This window comes from Papaver somniferum, chromosome 2 (assembly GCF_003573695.1).
Source record: "Papaver somniferum cultivar HN1 chromosome 2, ASM357369v1, whole genome shotgun sequence".
Taxonomy (NCBI): domain Eukaryota; kingdom Viridiplantae; phylum Streptophyta; class Magnoliopsida; order Ranunculales; family Papaveraceae; genus Papaver; species Papaver somniferum.
Window position 1 is genome coordinate 10,696,635 of NC_039359.1, and position 21,978 is coordinate 10,718,612.

Genomic DNA, 21,978 nt, shown 5'->3' on the forward strand with positions numbered 1-21,978 from the left:
GTATGGGTGTTGTGATTGGATTTAGGAAGCAGATGGAATTCGAAAACTGTATTGGTGGTGGACTAGATTCCGGTGAATGAAGTGGGGGTCCAATGTGAATTTGTGCAGTCAATCTCGTGAGCTAATGGAGCTACAGAGGTGCTGATTGAGAGAAGTCGTCTCAGTAGTCCAAAACGGTGGAGGAAGATGCCAATCGTGGTGGAGGTCCAAGGTGGGATTTCGAATATGGTTTCGTCTACAACAACAGTTGGGGTTTTGATATGGAGCCGTGCTTATGGAGTCAGGAAATGGAAATGGTATGCTGCTAGATTTTGCAAGAAGACAAGAAAGCTATGCTTCTGACGGCGAAGTAGAAATGCATGCTATTGTCTGAGATTGATCTTTTCGGGAAATTAGGTTCTCAAGTTGGTCGTAGTTGGCCTGAATTGTTTTCCGTGGAAATATATCATCTCCATGGAACTGGTGTTGGCAGTTGGTGATTGATTTGAGATGAAGGTACTGTTGGGTCAGAGCAGTCGAGTAAAAGAAACACAAAATTGTTGTTGTGATTGAATCTATGGTGGTGACTGGACTTAATATGGTTTGTAATTGGGTATTGCCTAAGCTGGTTCGGTAGGAGGTGCTGTTGGCAAGTCAAGCAGTGGAGATGGACTCACGATTTAACTCGGTAATGACTCGCTGTGATGACTTGATTTAACTCAGCTATAGTGAGGCGATTCGAGGGCATATATATCTTTTACTAAGCTGGATAACTGCTATCTATGCACTAACGGATGTCTAAAAAAAAACTGGATGGAAAAGGTCAAATGTGTGGCATTAAATAAATTCTGAAAAAACCGGTGACACTTCTTAAACATGAAATTGAAAGTGAGCCACTTTATTAAAATCCCTTTTTAACTTAAAAAAATAGAAAAAAAACAACCCAACGGGTCTCGATTAAAAGTGAAGAAAGAGGATGGAACTAGGGTTTTAGATTCCATTTCTTCTCCCGTTCCTTCAATGGCTCTGCAACTAAGATCAAGATTTCGACCCATCCAAAACCCAAAGCTAATCAAGTTATTCTCATCGGAGTCTAATAATAATGGTGACAAGGTTCCATCATCATCATCATCATCATCATCTTCCTCTCTTTTCAGTGATGTTAAAGAAAGTCTACAACAACCATCATCATCACCGCCTCGAAGAAATACTTTAAATGATTCTCCTCCTCCTCCTCCTCCTTCTTCTGCTCCTAAATTAGACGAAATTAGAAAAAATCTCTCTGAATTTCGTCGTAGATCTTCTGTTCCTCCTCAACCAACGACTTCATTTCAACATCTTTACAAGAGAAACGTCCCTGAGAAAACTGATGAAAATAAACAGGGGAACGTTTCGATTAATTCAATTCGTGAAAGCTTAAGAAATATTCGGAAAATCAGTGAGAAACCAAATGCTCGACCTAATAATAACATATTAAGTGGAATCGATACTAATTCCTTTAAATCATTCGTGAAGCGGGGCAGTGACCAAGAGACTAATCAATCTAATGCAGCGTTAGGAGGAGGATCGGAATTACCCAGTGATATTTTTGGTGGTAAGGAAATCAAGGAAAAATCAGAAGCTGAGATGGAAGCAATGAAAACTGAGTTTTTGAATCCATACTCTCATGAAGAATTAGGTCGAAAACTTCGACAGCTTAGACCAGATGAGACTACTAAAAAGGACTTCACAGTACATGGATTGAATGAGAGGCTTAAGAAATTGAGAGTAATGGAAGAACAAGTTGTTGATAAGGTTGGAGGGTTGCCACTTAAGAGTCTTAAAGAGAGTTTATTGAAATTGAAGCTTGATTCTGATGACAAATCTAGGATGCAGAGTAAGTCTCTGTATATATGAGATTACATAGTTGTTTATGTTTTTCAATTCACAGATTGTTTTGGTTATTAACATTTTTCTTTTCTTTTAATAGTGCATAATATTTCTATATTCGGTGGATACCGGAATCAATATACTGGACCTGCAAAGGAGCTTTTAGTTGAAAAGGCAAGTAATTGCGTTTCATTTATACTATATTGTATGTTCAGTAGATAAGATTTTGTGCATACATGGCTCTGTGGAAGTGCATTGGCAACTCTAGTAGAAATGTGTTAGATGTTTTGTAGACTTCATACATAACTCGAAATATATTGGGTGGGAATTGCTTTCAGAAATCTAGAATTGTATTTGTAGGTGTGTTCTAAATTTTTTTGGGTAGGTTGGGTCTTTCACGGAATGAAAGATTTGGATACTGTTCAGTACCGAATTCTATGTAGGTTAGGCTTTCGCAGAATGAAAGAATTGGGTACTTCAGTACTTAGCTCATGAAGTTTTTCTTCAAACAATTTGTGATGCTGGAGATATGTTAATTTTGTAATAGAGATTCGAAGAATGAATCTGTCAGCAAATGGTCTTGATTAACTTACTGATAAGAGTTCTGTTGACATGATAAACACACTAGTGTCTGACACAGGCATAAAACATCAAAAAATACCAGTTAACAATCTTCAGACGAGAGGTAAGTTATTGCCTGAGTAAGACTCAAAGTCTAGTAAATAAATCTACTAATTACTCCTACTTGACATAGTTAAAATATCGTGTTTCAACAGTGTCTTCAGAATGTGATTGTAATACTCAAATGGTGGTTACAGTTACTTCAGAAGTTATGTGCATGCTTGAGCTCGTAATATTGAATTACTTCGGTTTATTCTCCATTTTAGATTAGATTACCTGAATCCACAATATTTTGGCATATGAATGCAGTATTTCCATCCAGATAACATGTCTTCAGAAGAGAAGATGAAGTTGGAGCTCAAGAAAGTTCGGGACGAGTTTAAAATATCAGAGTCGGACTGTGGATCTTCCCATGTTCAAGGTAATATTATTTGTCTTTATCTCTGTGGCTCTTGTGACTCATATATTTTTATATAAAGTAGTGATTCTGAAGTCCTAGAAACTGTAACACATTCCTGAAATATTGGTCCCAAGATGACAAATGATAGGTAGAGTAAGTTTAGGTGCATGTTTTTCTTGGTGTTCATGATAAGTAAAAAGTGAAACTTAGATTTATGCTGTTCTGTGAACCTAGTTTCTGGAAATGCATTTGTTGGACTTCCTTGATGTACTTGTTTGTACCTTACTAAAAGTCTGCAAAAACAGTTACTCGTGAAGCTTAATTTATAAATTATGGATTGTTTCTCTATCTGTTGCAGTTGCTCAACTGACAACAAAAATCAAGCATCTATCATCTGTTTTACATAAAAAGGTAACTTCCTGTTTATGGCTATATTTACGTTGTCCCATTGATGTGTCATTCCTTCATTATTCTATTCCTCTTGGCAATATAGATGATCTCGCCAGTCGTCAACTTCATTTCATACTCTATTTTTCACTGTACTGCTGGGTTTCAGTTCAAAAACCTGATGTAGCAGAAATGTAATAGAAGGTATTTACGTTGTCTAATATGTAGGATAAGCATTCTAGAAAGGGGCTGGTAGCAATGGTGCAAAGGAGGAAGAAGATTCTTAGATATCTCCGAAGAACAGACTGGGATTCTTATTGCCAAGTTCTCTCACAACTTGGGCTGAGGGACAACCCAGACTACAAACACTAAGCCCCAAAATCTCTCTACTTCACCTTATTATGCGCTGACAATTTTCTTGATTTTGTACTTGTGTTACATTCTTTGGTTATTTTTGTACTCACTGTTGTCTAAACAGTGATATATTATGTAACTGGGTCTAGAAATGAGATCTTTCTGGTTTTTGTATTTCAAGCAAACAGACCTGGGTCTAAACATTGACAGTTCTTAGAATCCCCTTCTTAAGTTAATATGAAAAACAATCCCAATACTAGAGTTAGCTTACTGAAAAAGAAGAGGGTTATCGAGTAATTACATACATATAGAATCTACATCATACATCCAGTAGTTACATCTTTAGTTTGTCTCGCCACAGTCTATATTAAAGTTTTTTGCGAAAGGGAGGAGTCATTCAAAAGACAGCGGGAAGTATACATTAGCTAAGCCGCATCTACTTTTAGTTATTTTTGATCGATTGCTATCTGCTAAGCCGCATCTAATTGATTAGGGAGTTTATACTATGGTACTTGTTCTTTTTACTTGAATCAAGGCTGTCTGATCAAGTTGTTTAATTCCTCGTACTATTTTGTTTTTTCTTTAGAAAAATCGTAATTATATTATTCATAAGTCTGATTTGGATTTGGAATCGTGCATAGTTTGTCAAAGATCAAAAATACAAACTCCAGTCCTGGACTTTCTCCAGAAATTCATGACCAAATTAAGATCCTACATTTACAATCTCATTATTACTGTATCAGAATTCTGTAAGTCCGTCGAGGCTGAGAGGCCAAAGTTGATAGAAATATCGACCACATAAAAACTGGCAAGTGTTCTAACTCAATTCCCTCGCTTGCCCATGTAAAAACTGGCAAATATTTTCTTACCTTTAATATTTTGTATAATTATGAAGTATTTTTCAATTTACAAATAATTTTGGTAAGGATGTCCAAAAATATACTAGGATGCACAAGATAATCGAATATACTTAAGAATAATTGTTTACTTATTTATTTAAGTAAGAAGATAACCTTAATATAATCACTCTAATTATTCTCATATTTATAATTATACTCTAAATAGTCGAACCATTTTATGCGTTGCAACTCCGTTAGAGACTGTTAATGGCAACGATGAAGCTGAGTTCATCATTCGTTGTAAGACCTTTACAACAACGCATACGGATTATTTAATTTTTGTTAGTGTTTTTGTAATTTTTGGTGGTTTACTGTTTAAAACTTTTTAGTTAATTTTTGAAGTTGTAGTGTTTATCTTGTTGTAACATAGTTTCAATTTCCGATTGAGAATCTTTTAGCACAAAATATGCATGAGAAATAATGAAGAACTAACAAATACTGGTTATATCATGCAGGGGTTTTGGGTGTTACTGATTCCAATTGCTGCGGTAATATTTTTGTATCGAACTATGTCCGAAAGAGCTGAACTTAATGATTATGTTGCTAACTATTTGCAAAATCAAATTTTGGCGGAGGTTCAAACAATATCTGGATCTCTAATTCCTATCAATTCATCAACGATGAGTTTAGCTAATCTTTTATCCCCTGACACGGCGACATCTTTCTCTGATATCAGCGCAATGGTAAGTAAAACTGTTGCATTTTAAATATATACGTCAACAATATTAAGTCTGATAAGGATTTGATGTTTGTATTGTAGGTTGCTCCAAAATTGTTTCTCGTGTTCTCTGTTCTTCCTTTATCACAGATTTCTTACATGCAACCAGATGGTCAATTCTTCTCCTATTACACCGAAGAAAATGAAACTTTTGCATTGTATTCGAATACTTCATTTGTTGAAACAATGATAGCTCCCAATATTCCGACTTCGTATAACTGGTATACTCAACCCGTAGACAGTAACACTGGTGTTCCAAATGGGGACGCCATAAGCTCGAGTGGGAAAGAATTCTTTGTGAACTCAAGTTGGTTTCAAGAGGCAATGAGCAATAGTAATACTTCTTATGCATTTGTAGGTACCGGATGGGGAAAAAATTTAGAACCGTTGTTTTTCTCAGCGGCTGGTACTAACGGAGGAGTAGTTTCTCTTGGCTTATCAGTGAATGATTTTGCAGATGCCATCAGAAGTGTAAACACTCTAGAAGGAACCCTGTTCCTAGCTACATATGATGACGGGCTTCTACTCGCACATTCTGGGAATCTTAATGGAAGTATGCAAATCATTAATGGTACCGTTTCTTTTGAATTTAAGAATGACGTCGACTTAACAAGTGAAGTTGTTAACATTTCATGTCAAGCTGCTGATAACTTAATGAGAGATAATGATATAATGATTTACAAGGAAAGGTATATGTTTTTTTGTGCACCCCTTGAGATAGCCGGCATTCAATCTGTAAGTTTCCTAGTTAGTTTTAAAAATTAGTGCAAGTAAACTTTGATGAAATCTGTTGATATGACTTGTGTTTGCATCTTTTTTGTTTTGTAGGTATCCGTATTGGCTTTTCCACGCAATGGATTACTAAGACCAGTTTCTCAGAATAACCCGGTTTCATTTTGGTTAATGGTGTTCACCGTCGTATCTATGTTTTTGTCGCCGTTATTCTTTCTAGTCTTAATCTGCAGAGGTGCTAAGAGAGAAATGATCCTCCATGCAACACTTATAAAGCAAATGGAAGCAACACAACAAGCTGAAAGGAGGAGTATGAACAAGACCATGGCTTTTGCAAGTGCTAGCCATGACATTCGTGGTTCCATTGCAACAATTATAGGTCTTGCAGATTTATGTCTTGCCGATATATCCCCTCGATCTAGCTTGAAAAATAATTTGTCACAGATGAAAGCTTCTTCATTGGACCTTCTTGGTGAGCTCTCTAATATTTTTTTTTTTGTAATATATATGTGATCACAATTATTAACAATTTCTGTTTTGAGAAATTCACTGTGAGTATTATTTTTTGGGGTTTTCTTTTCAGATTTGGTGAACTCTGTGCTTGATTCAACTAAGATTGAAGTTGGGAAGATGCAACTTCGTGAGCAAGTTTTTGATCTAGGACTAGTTATCGAGGAAGCGGTGAATTTTGTATATCCACAAGGTGTAGAAAAGGGAATAGATGTAGTGCTAGATCCTTGTGATGGCTCAATAATGAAATCTTGTCTTGTTATAGGTGATCGTGGAAAACTAAAACAGATATTAAATAACCTGCTTAGTAATGCAGTGAAGTTTACAATAGAAGGGCATGTCATTCTTCGTGTTTGGGTAAAGAAACAAAGTTCAACAACTGCAATACACATTCCAAGGGAGATCGGAATATGGAATTGTATATCCAGCCTATTTTACGAGAATAAAGAAGAAGCTTACATCAATGCACTTCATACGGTTCAACAAAATGAAATTTTGGAAGTAATATTTGAGGTGGACGACACAGGAAAGGGTATCCCAAAAGAAAAGCAAATGTCTGTTTTTGAAAATTTTGTTCAAGTTAATCATAACCATGGAGGCACTGGCTTAGGACTTGGAATCGTTCAGTCTCTGGTATGTACTTTAATCAAAGATCATCAGTTTTACAAAAGAAATACTCAAAAACTAATTAACTTGTGAACTAGGTTCGTCTAATGGGAGGCGAGATCAACATTGTCAACAAGGAACTCGGGGAAAGAGGTACATGCTTTCGCTTCAATATATTTCTTTCTAAAGGTGAAAACTTGGGTTCTCCTATCACTACTGCAGTAAGAGAAAACAACACAATACATCAACTATCAGGAATAGATCTGAGTCCCATAAAACAATGTTCGCATGTTGTACTCTTGATTCATGGTTATGAAAGAACAAAAATCATTCAGAACTTCGTGCAGAACCTAAAGATCAAAGTTTCAGCATTGAACCATTTTGAGCAACTTCCATTTACTTTGAAGAAGCTTAAGAGAAATTTTAATTATCTTAGCCATTTCAGCTCTTCTGGGAAGTCTGAGTTAAGTTTTGGACGTTTGAGTAAGTCTACATCTCACAATTCTAATGTATCCCCTCTTATCGTGAAAACTAGCATGGGAAATTCATCGCCATTTATTTTGATTGTCATTGATGATGGCGTGGAATCTTTGTCAGAGGTATGTTCAATAGTTTCTGAGTTTAGCAAGGAAATGCGTGATTCTCAGTGCAAAGTTGTGGGATTGACCTCTTCTTTTAGGAAGAGTATGTTGCCTGACTTTTGTGATCACATTGTACATAAACCGCTTCATGGATCCTGTCTATATGAGATTCTAAGACTACTACCAGAATTTGGAAGTTTTGGTGAGGAAACTTCTCAAGTTGAAATGATCAGTGCACATGGAAAAGGTAATAATGATATTAGATCAAATGCAAGTTCCCCAAGGCTCCAACAAGTACTTTGTGATAAACCACTGAGTGGAAAGAAAATCTTGCTTGTTGATGACGAAACACTCCCGCGTAAAATTTCCTTCTATAATCTTACTCGTCTTGGTGCCATGGTTGAGTGTTGTGCAAGCGGTGAGGAAGCGGTGAAACAAGTACGCAAGTCTTTACATGATTATGACCATCACAGGGTACAAGGACCTTCTAAATCTCCTCCTTATGATTGCATTTTCATGGACTGTCAGGTAAACTCGGTCTCGATCTTCTTCTTTTTATATAATTTGAAGCACGTTCAACTAGTTCTGTATGACATGAGTTATCGCTAACTAAGACAAGTTCTTTCCTTGTTTCTCTGGATGTACGTAGATGCCAAATATGAATGGTTATGAAGCTGCAAAACTAATACGAATGGAAGAGCGTGTTTACGATATTGAAACCCCCATCATAGCATTAACATCCAATGACTCAAGTGAGGATGAACCTGTAATGGATTTTCATATTACCAAACCACTAAACGAAGAAAAGTTGGTAGAGGCATTTCGTTCCATCGACGGTGATCTTTTCATCTTGATTTATTGTTATTTCCTTTTTGTTGGTTTCTTATACAATTAAATTATAATAATTTCATTTGTTTTTTCAACCTAACAAAGTTTTATGTTTCTTTTTCCGCCAGGCAAGACAATGACAACGAGAGAATGGAGCAAAAGCCGAGCTGGATTCCGGTAAAACAAACAGTTCGATACGTCCTCGTGCATGCCTAGTGGTAAGTTTTTTTGTTAAAGGGAGAGCAAAATGTAACATAGGGATAATAAAAATTGCCGTAATTATGCCTAATTCATTATAGCTAGGAAACAGTTGGGAAACGTTTGATGGGATCAATGTGCAAAATTCTTTTTTTTTTGGTTTTCATCAACTATCAAGCTTAATCACATCATATTAAGGTGTTATTAAGGTTGTTAAGAATGATTATAGTAGTGCAAATGGAATGTGAAGAAAATTGTTGCGTTTTTTTGGACCCCTTGTGCATAGTGAAAAGGGGTGTAAAGATTTGGGACCACATTATGACTGCCCTGATTTTGAAACCGCAGGAACGTGTGACCGACCAAACAAGAATTTATAGAAATAACACGAGGACATCATCCACTCCACGGAAATTCAATCCTCCAAAACACGAGTACTATTTATTAGTATCATCCTTGATTTCATTCTTGTCACCTGTGTCCTTTTATCTAATGTCATCTAATCTGATACTAGATGTACATTCTACTCTTAGATTTGAAAAGTCATGTTCTTCACACTGGTTTTCATTTTTCTTTTTCTAAATCTAGCTTTTATACAAAATGTTATCCGGATTCCGGAGCAATAATATTTATGGCAGCTCTTGTGATTTATTTCTTGTATCTTAATTTTTGCGAGCGTCTAGAATGTATAAGAATTTGGTGAAGTTTTGTTGTTGATATTTGTGTTTAATTTTTAGTATTTATGACAAGGGATGCGATGTTGTTCAAGAAAGCTCATATTCTCAATATAGAATCAGATTAACACGGAAAAATACCGAAGGAGATTAGTGTTTTTATGCTTAGGCTAAGTTTGGTACTGCAGTGACTGTGATGAAAAGATACCTTTTTACTGTGCGTTATCGTGATGTGCTATAAAATAAACAGTTGAATATTTGGTAAAATATAAGAAAAATGTTTTACAAGAAACTAGTTGGAAGCCTAGCAACAAGCTGAACTCCAACAACCCTCTGAATATTAATCTTCATTCTATAATATAGAATACTACGGACTCTAACATTAGCATCATGGGTGGCTAAACAGTTCTTTAGTCTCTTAGTGATAATAACAGTTTATTATTTTCTTTAACAACTTTTAATTATATATAATTTTAATTTACAATTAGAAAATCAAACTAAAATCGAATAACTGTCTTAATATTTTGCTCGTATTATTTTATTAACGAAATTTTCGTTAAAATGGTATATCAAATATAGTTTCAAAATGAAAAATAATATTTTTTTAATGAATAAAATGATACATAGTAAAATAAAATAAAATAAAAAATGAAACGAAAATAAGATGGGAGCATAGCTGTTGCTTTTGCGGTTTGTAAAACCTCCTCTTCTCCGACTTTTACAAATTCGGGAATGTTGGAAGTTATTTGAACAAAAATTATTTTTCAAAGTCTTTACCAAACAAAAATCCTCCCGTCTAAAATAATTTAATTGGGGGAGAAAAAAAAATGTAATTAGAGATACCCAACGTCGTTACTTTTTCATGCATTTTTTTTATGTCACCATCAAATTCTTATTAGCGGACTCAGCAATAGTGCACGCATGGCAAGGATAAAAATATTTTTCAACTAGCAACCTAAAATACCCTTGTGCTTATATATTGCAATTACTAACAAAGAAGATGAGGGTAGTTTGGAAAATTCATCAATGTATTTTTTATATTTGCCACGTGTACATCATTGCTGAGTCAACTAACTGAAATTGAATGGAAAAGGTAACGAGGTGAGGTATCGCAAATTAATTTTCTGTAGGACAAGTAATGCAAATTAGCGATCTTTATAGGGGAGGAAATACAAAATACCCTAAACATACGACTATAAATATGTTTTGAAAGTGCTTTGAGGCAAAAAAAAAATATATATATATTAGCCATAAAACACTAAAATCTCTTTGTTGTTTTAGGATATATCATGATTCCAACTGAGCGTTCTTAAAGTCAACACACAGATCAAGAGCAATTAAGAATCTAAAAGAAAAATCCACCGGGAAACCTTTGGGACTTAAATGAAGTAGACTGGTTCTTGAAAATTCACTAACAAAGGTAAGATAAAATCCGTTTGTCCCATTATTGACAAAGTCAAATCAAGACTTGCTGGTTAGAAGGCTAAAGTACTCATTAGGAAAATGCTGGATTTGCCGGGAGAAAGTCATGTGAAAATACAGACCGAGAGAGAAAGTGACCCACTTTAACTTTTTGTAATTCCAATGCTACAAACGCTGCTAAAAGCCATTGGATTCCTCTTCGGGATGAATACGGTATTTTCACTGTAGTTAATTCCAACAATCTGTCCGTATTGGTCGGGACCGACACTGAGATAGTTTTATCTAGAGAGATTCTATGTGAAATTTCTTAGTAACTACTGGTTTTTTTCCTTTGAGTTTTATATTTATAATATGTATATTAAACACTTTTCACATGTTAAGTTGTGTATGGATATAATGAAATACAACCAAATTTGTTTGCCAAAAAATAAGTCTTCATCCAAAATAGTTGAAAACCCAACATCCATACAGGTTTCAAACTGGAAACAAAGGAAAAATAAACTTCAATCGAGATTTTCGGTCATAATATGGCCGAGTCAACTGAGATTTCTGGACAAATTTCGTCTCGATTGTCAAAATCAGAATTTCCAGCGAATTCTCGATCATATCAGCTAAAGAGTAACCACACTGGATGTGTCTAGTATCATTATTTTTATTGACTTTGTTCAATCTTATGTTGTACATTTCAAGTGAATTGATTTAATTTCCCAAAAGAACGTGTGAGATCGAAATAGATAATTGAAAGAAATTTCTTCGGTTGTAAACATATTGAAAGTATTCAAGGTATTATTTTTTTTTGATATCATGGGACTTTATATCCAAATGTAGACACTTAAGGGGGGTAGGCTTCATGATTTTTTTAACAATCTGATGCCAACTAAAATTGACCGGAGCCTTTTGGAGAAAAAATCTTTATAGACCTCTTGGATGGGACCTAAAAATATAGAAAATGACACCGTAATTCAACAGTTACCTCAAAAAAGAAGATTTTTGGTTGATGAAAGAAATTTTAGGTAGTGAAACCATAACTTATAAATATTCAAAACAATAAAAAAAATTAATATATGCGAAGACCCATGGATACCTAAGGCCAACTTTCCTCGTTGTAAAACATCGGTTTGTATAATAGATATTGTTTTTGTTCATCAGTTGTTTACAACTTCCGACAACTGGTGTTGTAGAAAAAGTGATACGTGGTTTGATGGAAAAGCTAGTGATTCCATCAAAAATGTTAAGTCCTAATTTTTTAGAAAAAGATAAGCATGGTAATTCCTTTGTGGAGTCTCTTTTTGAGGAAGAAGAAAACATAAATCCTGAATTCATAATTGACCGCCGAAAAATATGTAACTTGGACATCATGACTCCTAATATCCAGCTTTTCATGTAGAAACGTGTTCATGTAATTCTTTATACTAGTGTTAAAATTGTCAGTATTTTGCACTATATTAGTCAAACTATAGTGCATACATGAATAGATAAGAAACTCTCTATCACCTGTTCATGGCATGTGTGTTTTCTAACAAGGTATGTGAAAATTTTAATTTTTCTCCAAGTTGTGTCTTCAAGACCAAAAATAATTTCCATGACCGGTTGAACCTATGGGTTGTTTAGCAAGTTTAACACGAGATTTTATGTGTCGGTTCCTCTAAAAGTCATGTGTGATGTGGCCTTTAACATATTGTTTATGTGTTACTCAAACTGCTAATAAGATTTTCCATTTCCTTACAAGTTGTTGTAGCGTCAACAATAACGTTTTTTTTTCTTTTCCTTTCTGATCTTTATATGAAATCTCATAGATTGTAGGTTGATATATGGGATAAAGACCTTCTACCTTATTTCCGTGTCTGCAACAATTAATGTATTTACTTTTCAGGAACCCATAGAGCTAAAACAAGCAACAAGACACTAGCAACTAGTTTTGCATGTACTTGTTCGGGAACAAAAGGTTTCCCAGGAAGGTCAACAAATCTAAAAATAATGGCAGAGGATGTGGCTCATGAAACTATCAAATAAGCTGCAAGGTTAAACAATATAAAAAATTTGATTTTGAGTTTGACGATAATGACATTTTGAGAAGGTTGGAAACACTGTATGAACAACATATGCAAAAAAGATTCACGTGAAGATGCCATAAGAACATTCAAGGTGGAATCATGAAAGATGTAGCTGAAACCGGATAATTTTAGATTGATCCTCATAACCGAAAATTATGTAGCAATTTACTTAGTTAGAATTTTTATTATTTCTGGTGATTCCCATATGAGGAAGGAAAAAGACCCAAAATTCTTTACTTAATAGTTTATCAAGAACTCTTGTAAACTCCCCTCCGTTAATGCTCCTCATGAAATCATGGGGAGCTTGTAATTAGTTAATTTAAGGTTTTCTTATATAACATAGTGAAACACAGAAAACAAAAATAAAAAGAAAATGAAGTATATGGTATTTACGTGCTGAAATTTTATGTTATGAAACAAATTAATATTTCACATTCTTAATCTTCAGTAGCATTATTAACTATGGTATAAATTACGACATGAGAATGCGTCAAATTTCTTTTTATTTCAACTACAAAGAACCATCAATAGATCCATACATGAGAACTTACGATGTCCATGAAAAGTTATCATATACTCCATGTACATAACAACTTAAAATTACACATACGAGGTTGAAAACTATTAGGAGCTCGAAGATTAAAACTAACATCAAGTACGAGAATAAGTTCTCTAAAATTCCTTTTGGCTGTAAATTTTGTTTCCTAAGGCTAACCCTTACGATCATTCAAGATCCAATATTCAAAATTTCAGGTGAAAATCATGATCTAATATGTATATTTATGTTACAGGTCAAACATATGCTTAAACGCGAAGTTTTTTTTTTCAAAGGAGAAGGTTATATTAAAAAGAAAAGAGAACCAAGGATTAAACCAAGATCAATACAAAGAGATTACATACACATTAAAGTTTCTCAATTACTCCAAATTAAACTAGGATCGACATATTTGAAAGTATCATTGTCGCAAGACCATAAAACTACCAATTGCTTCACCAAATCTATATTTTCTTGCAAGCACTTATGTCGACCTCCAAAAACCCTTCCAGTCCTATACTTCCACAAAACCCAACAAATAGCAAAGTGTAAAATTTGTCAGACATCTCTACCTTTGCCTCGCAAAACGTTGATGTCTCATGCTTCAAATAATTGGAGTAAAGTGCTTGGAATAGGCCAAGCGATTCTGAAGGCAGCAATGAAGTATTTCCAAACCTCAGAAGAATATGTGCAATGAATGAACATATGATTTGATGACTCCCTAGCGTCATTGAAAAATACGCATTGATCACTGTCTATGTTAACTCCACGATGACTTAGCATATCCCTAGTTGGAAGAGAATTATGAAAAGTTGCTCATAAAATAAAGCTTACTTTGTTGGGAATACGAGCTTTCCATAGAAATTTGTTAAAACTGCACTCGTCCAAATCGCATGTGAGTTGCTCATAGCATTTTTAGGTGCTAAAATTCTCCATAATCTCCATTTTATCATCCTCATCCACCAGAACAGGGACTTGATGTAAATCACGTTTTAGTAAGTCCTACTCTAATTGTTCATTCGAATTTAAAGGCCTTTTGAAATCATAAACCCATTCTCCATTCACTGTCATGTCCGAGATTGTATCATTCTTCATCCTTGCTGCCTTGAACACTACCGGAGAAAAGATCCTGTAAAGTTCCCCTATCAAGCCAATGGTCCTTCCAAAAACGAATCCCGTTCTCATTCTAAAGGTCGCCATGCCTTGAACTTTTGACATCATCTTAAGGACATTCTTCCAAAGGCTCATACCTTGAGAAGTATTATCCACGTCAGGAACAAGAAGATTAGAATTATGAGAGAATTTTTCATTCATTATTTTCCTCCAAAGGCTATTTTTTGTCTTTGAAAATCTCCAAGTCCACTTGATTAACAAAGATTGATTTGTTTTCCTCGGATTCTTCACACCTAGACCCCCGTTCACCTTCGGCACACAAAGTTTCTTCCAAAAAACCCACACAAATTTCCTTCTACCCTCCACCGCACCCCATAAAAAAATTACGCATAATCTTAATCATTCTCTTTTCCACACTCACCGGGAGATGAAAAAGTGAAATATAATAAATTGGTAAACTCGCTAAACAACTCTTAATAAGAATTAACCTACCTGCTTTATTGAGTTTTCTTTTCTTCCATGAAGCCAACTTTTGTTCCATTCTAAGCAAAACATGATCCTATACAGTAGTGCTACGCCAATGAGCTCCAATTGGCTAACAAGGTAAGTGAAATGAAGCTTCTCAGTCTTACATCCTAATTCTCTAGCAAGATCGTCAATCACCTCTTCAGCTCCCACATTGATCACAGTACTCTTATTTAAGTTCAGCTTCAATCCCGTAATGGTTTCAAAAACGGCCAAAATGATGAATAAACGTTTAACTTCCTCAACTGTCACATTTATGGAGATCAAAGTATCATACGCAAATTGAAGATGATATATTATAGAGCCATGTTCAACCACTTGGAAACCAGAAAGCTGTCCTCTATCCACCGCATCATTTATTAATTTTGAAAGAATTTCCGCAACTTCATTCTCTTTAAGGCTTCTAGCAAAATTCAGATCCCATACACCTTTCACAGACACCATATCTCTCAACACATCATCTTTTCTTCTCGAAATTTTAAAAAGATCTGGAAACAACACCTTTAAAGTTTACTTTTGGAATAGAGAAATTTTACTTAATGCTTCTGAGCCATCAAATTAACACATCCATCATCTATGGACTCCAATCTTTGCGCCAAATAATTTGGCGCAAAATTGGGCAAGTAATCAGTCACAACAAACTTAAACCATAAAACTTGGCTTCCATTCAGTTTGACATGTCACTCAACTTCAAAGTTAAATACGAAGAACCTTAAAGAGTTAACCTACGAGAATCAGTCCTATCATTTATGTTGAAAAGTCAGTACTTTGGTTAGGAACCAAATTTCATAATGATTTCAAGATCTTTTTGTGACGCAATCCTCCTCCTCGTTGCCAACATGCTACGATGATTATTTTTACAAATATCCATTTAGTCAAAGTCACAGTCATGCTCATACACATTTGTTAAGTAATAACAGAAAAATCCAAGGGCTATTTTGGGTTTTCGGCGAATCATTGTATAATTCCCCGAAGTTGTAGAAGGAGAGAGAGACTGAGGGGGCAAAACTCGGAAGGACAACAACAGAAGACGAAGAAAGAAAAATAAGTGTGGGAATTTCTCTCTCATATCGTTCGTTAATGGCGGTTTAGGGTTTTCAATTCATCATCCCCAATACATCCAAATTCCCCCAAATTTCATTCCTTTATCTACTATTTCCAACCCCAAACGAAACTAAATTATTCTCTTTTACACTACTTCCCCACCTCTCAATTTTTGATTTTCCCCCAATAATTAGCGATGGGCACACCAGGAAAAACTGATTCTTCTTCTTCATCGTCTTCTTCGTCTGAGAGCTCTATGCAGGTTAGTGAAAATAAAGAAATCCCAAATTCTATTTATTTGCTTGAATTTTCTTGTCGATGCCCTAGAATTGAATCAAGCTCAGTAGTTGGAATTACTGAAAAGTAATTGTTTATTTCTTCGAAGTTTAAACTTATGGATTGGTTTCGAGTATAGATCAACTTTTTAGATATTGTATTGTTGGAAAGGTGTTTACTTTGTATTATTAGGGCAGCAATTATTGGTTATTGGTGTTGAATTATGGTGGTAAGTTCAGTGAGAATTAGTTGACCTCATGAGTTTATGTACTGATCATGTAAGTTTGAGGTGCTTAGATTTGTGTACTCAGTAGTTGGTAGTTTCTATAGAGCAACACTATAATGTACTGTTTCATTATTTGTTGTACTTGAGTCAGTTGTAAACTGCTGAACATGAGAAGCCCCATTAACTGTGGCAGTTGTCACAGTGCTTTTGTCTTGCTTGGGTCTAGCTATGACCTCCTTGATATTATATGGTTTTGTTATAATAGTAAAATTTTGAAAGATGCGTTGAATAGTTAGTGTTATTGTAGATTTATGTACCGATATCCATGGAAACTATTATTTCCGATGTTATGGTGTTTCTGGTTGCTAATTGTATTTACGCTATTTTTGTTACATTACGTCGCTTACCTTTTGCTTTGGAAATTGATCTGGATGGATGAAGTTGGTACATAGTTTAACAGATACATAGATGTAGTTGGAAACAATTTCACTATGCACTTGAATATAAACCAGTTGAACACTAGCAGTAGAAAACTTTTTTCTAATCTTGTTGTACCTTTTAACGAAAAATCTCATAATCACACCTTCCCCTTTCTTCTTGCCTCTAATTGTGTGTAGCCAGCACATCAAGTAAACAGATATGTAAATCTTATGTTTTTGGAGTATTATCTCTTGATAGCTTTCTCTGCTTTACTTACGCAAGTTTCACTTTTAGAGCATGGCTGTGCTGTCGTTTTTTTATAAGTGCTGATAAAATTTATTCACCTAACACAAGCTTTACCAAATTTTCAGCGTGTGAAGGTTTATCATTTAAATGAGGATGGCAAATGGGATGACCGCGGAACAGGGCATGTTAGTGTTGATTATCTGGAGGTCGGTAAAATGCTTTAACTTCAACTTATATTTGATTGTTAGGAATATAATTGATATGCTAATCTGAATTTAAGCTCGTTGACACAGAGATCAGAAGATCTTGGAATTTTTGTTTCGGATGAAGAAGATAATGAACCTTTACTTGCGCATCCTATCAGAGCAGATGAAATCTATCGGAGACAAGAAGGTAATGAGCTGGATCCTTCTTGTTCTGTTTACTGCTGCAGACCCTGGCCCAATTAATAATATAAGTTTTGGCTTCCTCAGATACTATCATCTCCTGGCGTGATCCAGAATATAATACAGAATTAGCCCTCAGCTTTCAAGAGCCCACAGGGTGCTCTTATATATGGTGAGATCAGCCTTCTGTTGTAGGGTTTTTTTCTTTCTTTTTTTTTTTGTCTAAGGTGGGTTTATTGTGTTTCAAACTAACTTTCTTCATGTACCTCCTTCATTTAGGGAGCAAATCTGTAATGTGCGAAGAAACATGCAGTATGGTTCTATTGGTGGTAAGTATTCATATTTTAGCAATTTAGAGTAATGGCAACAATCACCTTTCTGATTTTGTTTATATTTCTCGTTATCCTGTTACTGTAGATCTTGACATCGGTCCTCGACCAGTGACAGATAATCTGGACACATCTGGCGGATTGCATTCAAATGGTAATGTTTTTTGATGTAGTCCTGCCTCCATGGCGGATTAATCTCTTTTTGCTAGAGAAGCAAGTCTTATAATGTATTTGTAACAAAACCACATGAATGGACTTATGTAGAGATGATAGTTATGGTGTTTAACTCCTAATAGTGTTTGTTCAATATTTTACATAATTGATTTCTCTATTAACTATTCTTATCTATTCTGGTTGACTAAGTTTTCTTGGGATTGAACTTCATGTTTGATATTATTATCTTTTTAATTTTTTTTTTCCAGATGATACATTTCATAGTATTAACAGTGAGTTAAGGGATTTGCCAGCTGTTGAGCTCTCAACTCTTCCCTTGATACTAAAGGTATGTCATCCCGAAATTTTTCCTTGTGTTTTGTTTTTCTCATTTGCTTGATAATCTGAGTGGAGTGTTATTTAGCTTAGGATGCCTGTTCGTTAAACTTTTGATTTGATACGTAATGATCGAATGATCATTGCAACTTGCAAGTTAACTAAAATGCGACTGTTTCAAATGTATCCCATTTTTATTTTCTTTTCTGTTAGTATGGAATTATCAAGAATGTTCACTCTGATAAGTTTTCTGTACCTAATACTGTATAGGTTAGCTTTTTGTTTGGGAAACCTGCTATTGGGAATTGTTTAGGTTCCTTTCTGTATTATTGTATCGCTTCCTTTCTGCTTAAAGGGATATAAAACTTAATTAAGTAAAGGTGTACAACTATATGTGCCGTAGGGTCTTCACAGAGCATTCGTATCTGAACCTTTTTTTTTTCATTCTAATTCATTTTTTTTAGCATATTAGAAGTTGCATCACTTGTGTAACCTATCCCTGTAGATATCCTATTGGATCTTTTTGTGTCATGTCTTTCCTGGCTCAGGCTTATAGTTTGCCTTCATGACTTGATCTGTATGTTGGATCCAAAAAGTTTCTTAGTTGTTTACATTGTAGTTTGAATAATCTGCTAATGTGCTTATACCATGTCATCCAGTAAGCAGCCTAGCTATATTGTTTAAAATTTCCTCGTTTGATTTTCATACTTAGTCTTTTTGGATTAAATGATTATTTGCTTAACAGAGTTAAAATCTTTTTTGCAGACTGTGCTGGATAATAGTATCTCTGATCAGATGCGGGTTACTGAACTTCTACTGCACGATGTATGCTTTTTATCAACCTTTTTTTATCTAAAAATTATAATTTGTTTGTATCATTTGGTGAAGTACTCCAGTCTAATAGCTTAGTAATAATTCTTGATGATGGTGATCGCGGTTTTGATCTTTAAAGTAAGTCCATGTCTATTTCTGTGCAAAAAGTGAGGCTAGTAATCTGTACTCTCGAAGGCAAGGAAAGCCACTGCTTCCAAAAAGTTCGATTATTTGTTTCCATATAAGATCTGTAATAAATGCCTCAACAATCACTATTTGGGTCTAAATATAAGAAATATGAACAGATGTAAGCAATTTTATAGAGATGCCATATCTGAGCTGAAGGTGATTGCTTCACCGTGTTAGGAAGAATATTCAATGTTAAAATATCTGTTAATGATCGCTCAGGGTATACCTTACTGCTTCTGTGTGCTCTTTTTGAACTCACGTTCTTGTCTACGTTGTAGACTACTAGAGTTGTTACTGATATACTTGTACATTTCTTCTTTTACACAGCAAAGCTTTTTTCCGAAGCTGATTGACCTCTTTAAAATATGTGAAGACTTGGAGAATTTAGATGGTCTTCACATGATATTCAAACTTGTAAAGGGAATCAGTAAGTTTTTGAGAATTTATATATTTATTTAATTATGTATTTCACGAGTGTCAATCTTTTATCTGTGCTAAATGGCTGTGTGTGTATGATTATTTGCAGTTCTACTTAACAATCCTCACATTTTTGACAAGATATTTGGAGATGAGTTCATCATGGATATTATTGGATGCCTGGAATGTAAGTTCATGAACTGTTACAAGTCTGACCACATTGTTTGCTGTTTTGGTCTCTCTAGGTCTAGTTTATGTTAGTTTCTGCCAGATATTGGAGTATTATTTTCTTAATTCCATGTTATTATGGCATGGTCAAGCCTTTTAGTACTATGAGGGTTTCTATGCTGTAGAGATGTGTTTGGAATACTTCCCTTTCTGTTAGATTTGTCTTCTTTTCTTATCAGTGCTGAAACCAATTTAAATGCAGAGTATTCTACAAATTTGAACTGTGGTTGCATTGAACGTAGATTATATTTACATTGTAACTATTTGGGATTGGTTAAATAGCAAACCTGTTGGCCACACCTTATTGATAGCATAAGAGGATGTTGAATGGATACTAGATCAATTTTTCAACATAAGATATAGTTTTTATTGTTGTGGGGTTCTGCAGATGATCCTGAGCTTCCTCACATTCAGCATCACCGGGCTTTTCTTAAAGAGCAAGTGGTCTACAAGGAGGTAATATATATCACAACTAGTACATATTTATTTGCTGTGTTTTTGAAAGGTGTTAGTAAGCAATGTTCATTTTTTTCTATAGGCGATTCCCATCAAGGATCCGACAGTCTTGTCGAAGATTCATCAGACATACAGAGTTGGTTATATTAAGGTTAGTTTCAACCCTTAACAAGTTGTTCATAACAAGTTTTCATTTATGATTGATACAATTCTAATGTTACTTTCAACACCCGTAGGATGGTATTTTGCCTAGAATTTTGGACGAGGGTACAACTGCAAATCTAAATTCCATCGTTCATACAAATAATGCTACAGTGAGATTCTTAACTTCGTTTCTTCAAGATTAAGTTTTCTAATTTATGTAATCTTGTCTGGTACCCTAACAAGTAATGGCCTGATTCTCATGTAGGTTATTTCTTTTCTAAAAGACCACGACACTTTTATTCAGGAATTGTTTGCAAAGATGAGGTCACCCACCACTTCCACAGAGACGAAAAAGAATTTGGTAAGATATCCTTTGTATCTCCTGACACGTCCTTGTAGTATTAACAGTTAGTTCTGAGTAAATGATTTGAAGATAAATTAGGAAGATATATTTTTGTCCACTCTCCTACTTGGTACTTACTGTATAACTGAAGAAAAAAGTCACACATAAGCTTGTTTTATGGTAATATTGTTTCATCGGTTTTTGGAATTTTGGCATCTGTGTCAATAGAAGGGACTTGTCATTGATAATACATAGTGTTAGAATTTCAGCTCCTTGACCATCATCGTGTATACTTACACGTGATAATAGCTCTACCTCATGTTGGAAATAAATAATTCTACATATAATCAGCACCATACAGATCAACACAAATTTAACAGCTTTAACATCATTAGAAGTAGTTCCATACATGATACAACAGTTAACTACACACTCTATAGATTAGAAGAAGGAAATGAAAGATAATTTTATCTCTCCCAGGTTTAATGTCTTGGACCGTTACTTGTATTTTGTCATGCTTAAAAGATGAATAAAATCAGATTTTTCGTCTTTTGTCTCTCTAGCCTTTCCATACATATAGGGGCATTAAGCTAAATCAATAGGGCATGATTAAACCATAATCAGACCTCAATCCAGCTTATTACTAATTCGGCTTAGATTAAGTTAGCTTAAACTGATCTTGATTTGTTGTGTTAACCATAAAAAGCCAACAGATAGTACTTAATTCAGGGTTTTCCATTCAGTGTAATTGATTTGATTATATTTTTATGTTAAGTATTCCATTCCTTTCAGGTTATATTGACTCTGTACCATTTCTGTGATGCAGGTTTTTTTCTTGCGGGAATTTTGTGTTCTAAGTAAGAGTTTGCAGATGGTTAACCAATTGCGACTATTTAGGTATTTCATGAGTGGATCACGTCAGTTATATGCTTGATCTGAAAGACTTCTTCTTTTGCTCTTTTTTTTTTTT

General features: G+C 34.7%; 4 protein-coding genes across 4 annotated transcripts in view; all 4 read left to right on the forward strand.

Annotated features, from left to right (window-relative positions):
- The first annotated feature begins 928 nt into the window (after nucleotides 1-928).
- Nucleotides 929-3,829, forward strand: LOC113346893. Its single transcript, XM_026590443.1, has 5 exons — nucleotides 929-1,855; nucleotides 1,949-2,022; nucleotides 2,779-2,890; nucleotides 3,228-3,280; nucleotides 3,485-3,829. The coding sequence occupies exons 1-5, from the start codon at nucleotides 1,000-1,002 to the stop codon at nucleotides 3,626-3,628; spliced, it is 1,239 nt and encodes a 412-aa protein (XP_026446228.1). The 5' UTR covers nucleotides 929-999; the 3' UTR covers nucleotides 3,629-3,829.
- Nucleotides 3,830-5,018: 1,189 nt separating this feature from the next.
- Nucleotides 5,019-8,147, forward strand: LOC113350647 (histidine kinase CKI1-like). The gene is made up of 6 exons (XM_026594781.1): nucleotides 5,019-5,192; nucleotides 5,270-5,962; nucleotides 6,056-6,431; nucleotides 6,543-7,102; nucleotides 7,174-8,085; nucleotides 8,130-8,147. The coding sequence occupies exons 1-6, from the start codon at nucleotides 5,019-5,021 to the stop codon at nucleotides 8,145-8,147; spliced, it is 2,733 nt and encodes a 910-aa protein (XP_026450566.1).
- A 20-nt stretch (nucleotides 8,148-8,167) lies between these two features.
- LOC113352958 (probable histidine kinase 2) lies at nucleotides 8,168-8,725 on the forward strand. The gene is made up of 3 exons (XM_026596698.1): nucleotides 8,168-8,184; nucleotides 8,306-8,492; nucleotides 8,613-8,725. The coding sequence occupies exons 1-3, from the start codon at nucleotides 8,173-8,175 to the stop codon at nucleotides 8,663-8,665; spliced, it is 252 nt and encodes an 83-aa protein (XP_026452483.1). The 5' UTR covers nucleotides 8,168-8,172; the 3' UTR covers nucleotides 8,666-8,725.
- A 7,029-nt stretch (nucleotides 8,726-15,754) lies between these two features.
- The window catches only part of LOC113346894 (serine/threonine-protein phosphatase 4 regulatory subunit 3-like), a 9,890-nt gene continuing 3,666 nt past the window's right edge, over nucleotides 15,755-21,978 (forward strand). The window contains exons 1-15 of the mRNA XM_026590444.1: nucleotides 15,755-16,308; nucleotides 17,340-17,420; nucleotides 17,508-17,607; nucleotides 17,688-17,772; nucleotides 17,880-17,929; nucleotides 18,018-18,083; nucleotides 18,352-18,431; nucleotides 19,184-19,243; nucleotides 19,748-19,847; nucleotides 19,947-20,024; nucleotides 20,454-20,521; nucleotides 20,604-20,672; nucleotides 20,758-20,835; nucleotides 20,931-21,026; nucleotides 21,835-21,905. Coding sequence (XP_026446229.1) covers nucleotides 16,243-16,308; nucleotides 17,340-17,420; nucleotides 17,508-17,607; nucleotides 17,688-17,772; nucleotides 17,880-17,929; nucleotides 18,018-18,083; nucleotides 18,352-18,431; nucleotides 19,184-19,243; nucleotides 19,748-19,847; nucleotides 19,947-20,024; nucleotides 20,454-20,521; nucleotides 20,604-20,672; nucleotides 20,758-20,835; nucleotides 20,931-21,026; nucleotides 21,835-21,905 — 1,148 coding nt within the window. The 5' untranslated portion in view covers nucleotides 15,755-16,242. The remainder of the gene's footprint in view (nucleotides 16,309-17,339; nucleotides 17,421-17,507; nucleotides 17,608-17,687; nucleotides 17,773-17,879; nucleotides 17,930-18,017; nucleotides 18,084-18,351; nucleotides 18,432-19,183; nucleotides 19,244-19,747; nucleotides 19,848-19,946; nucleotides 20,025-20,453; nucleotides 20,522-20,603; nucleotides 20,673-20,757; nucleotides 20,836-20,930; nucleotides 21,027-21,834; nucleotides 21,906-21,978) is intronic.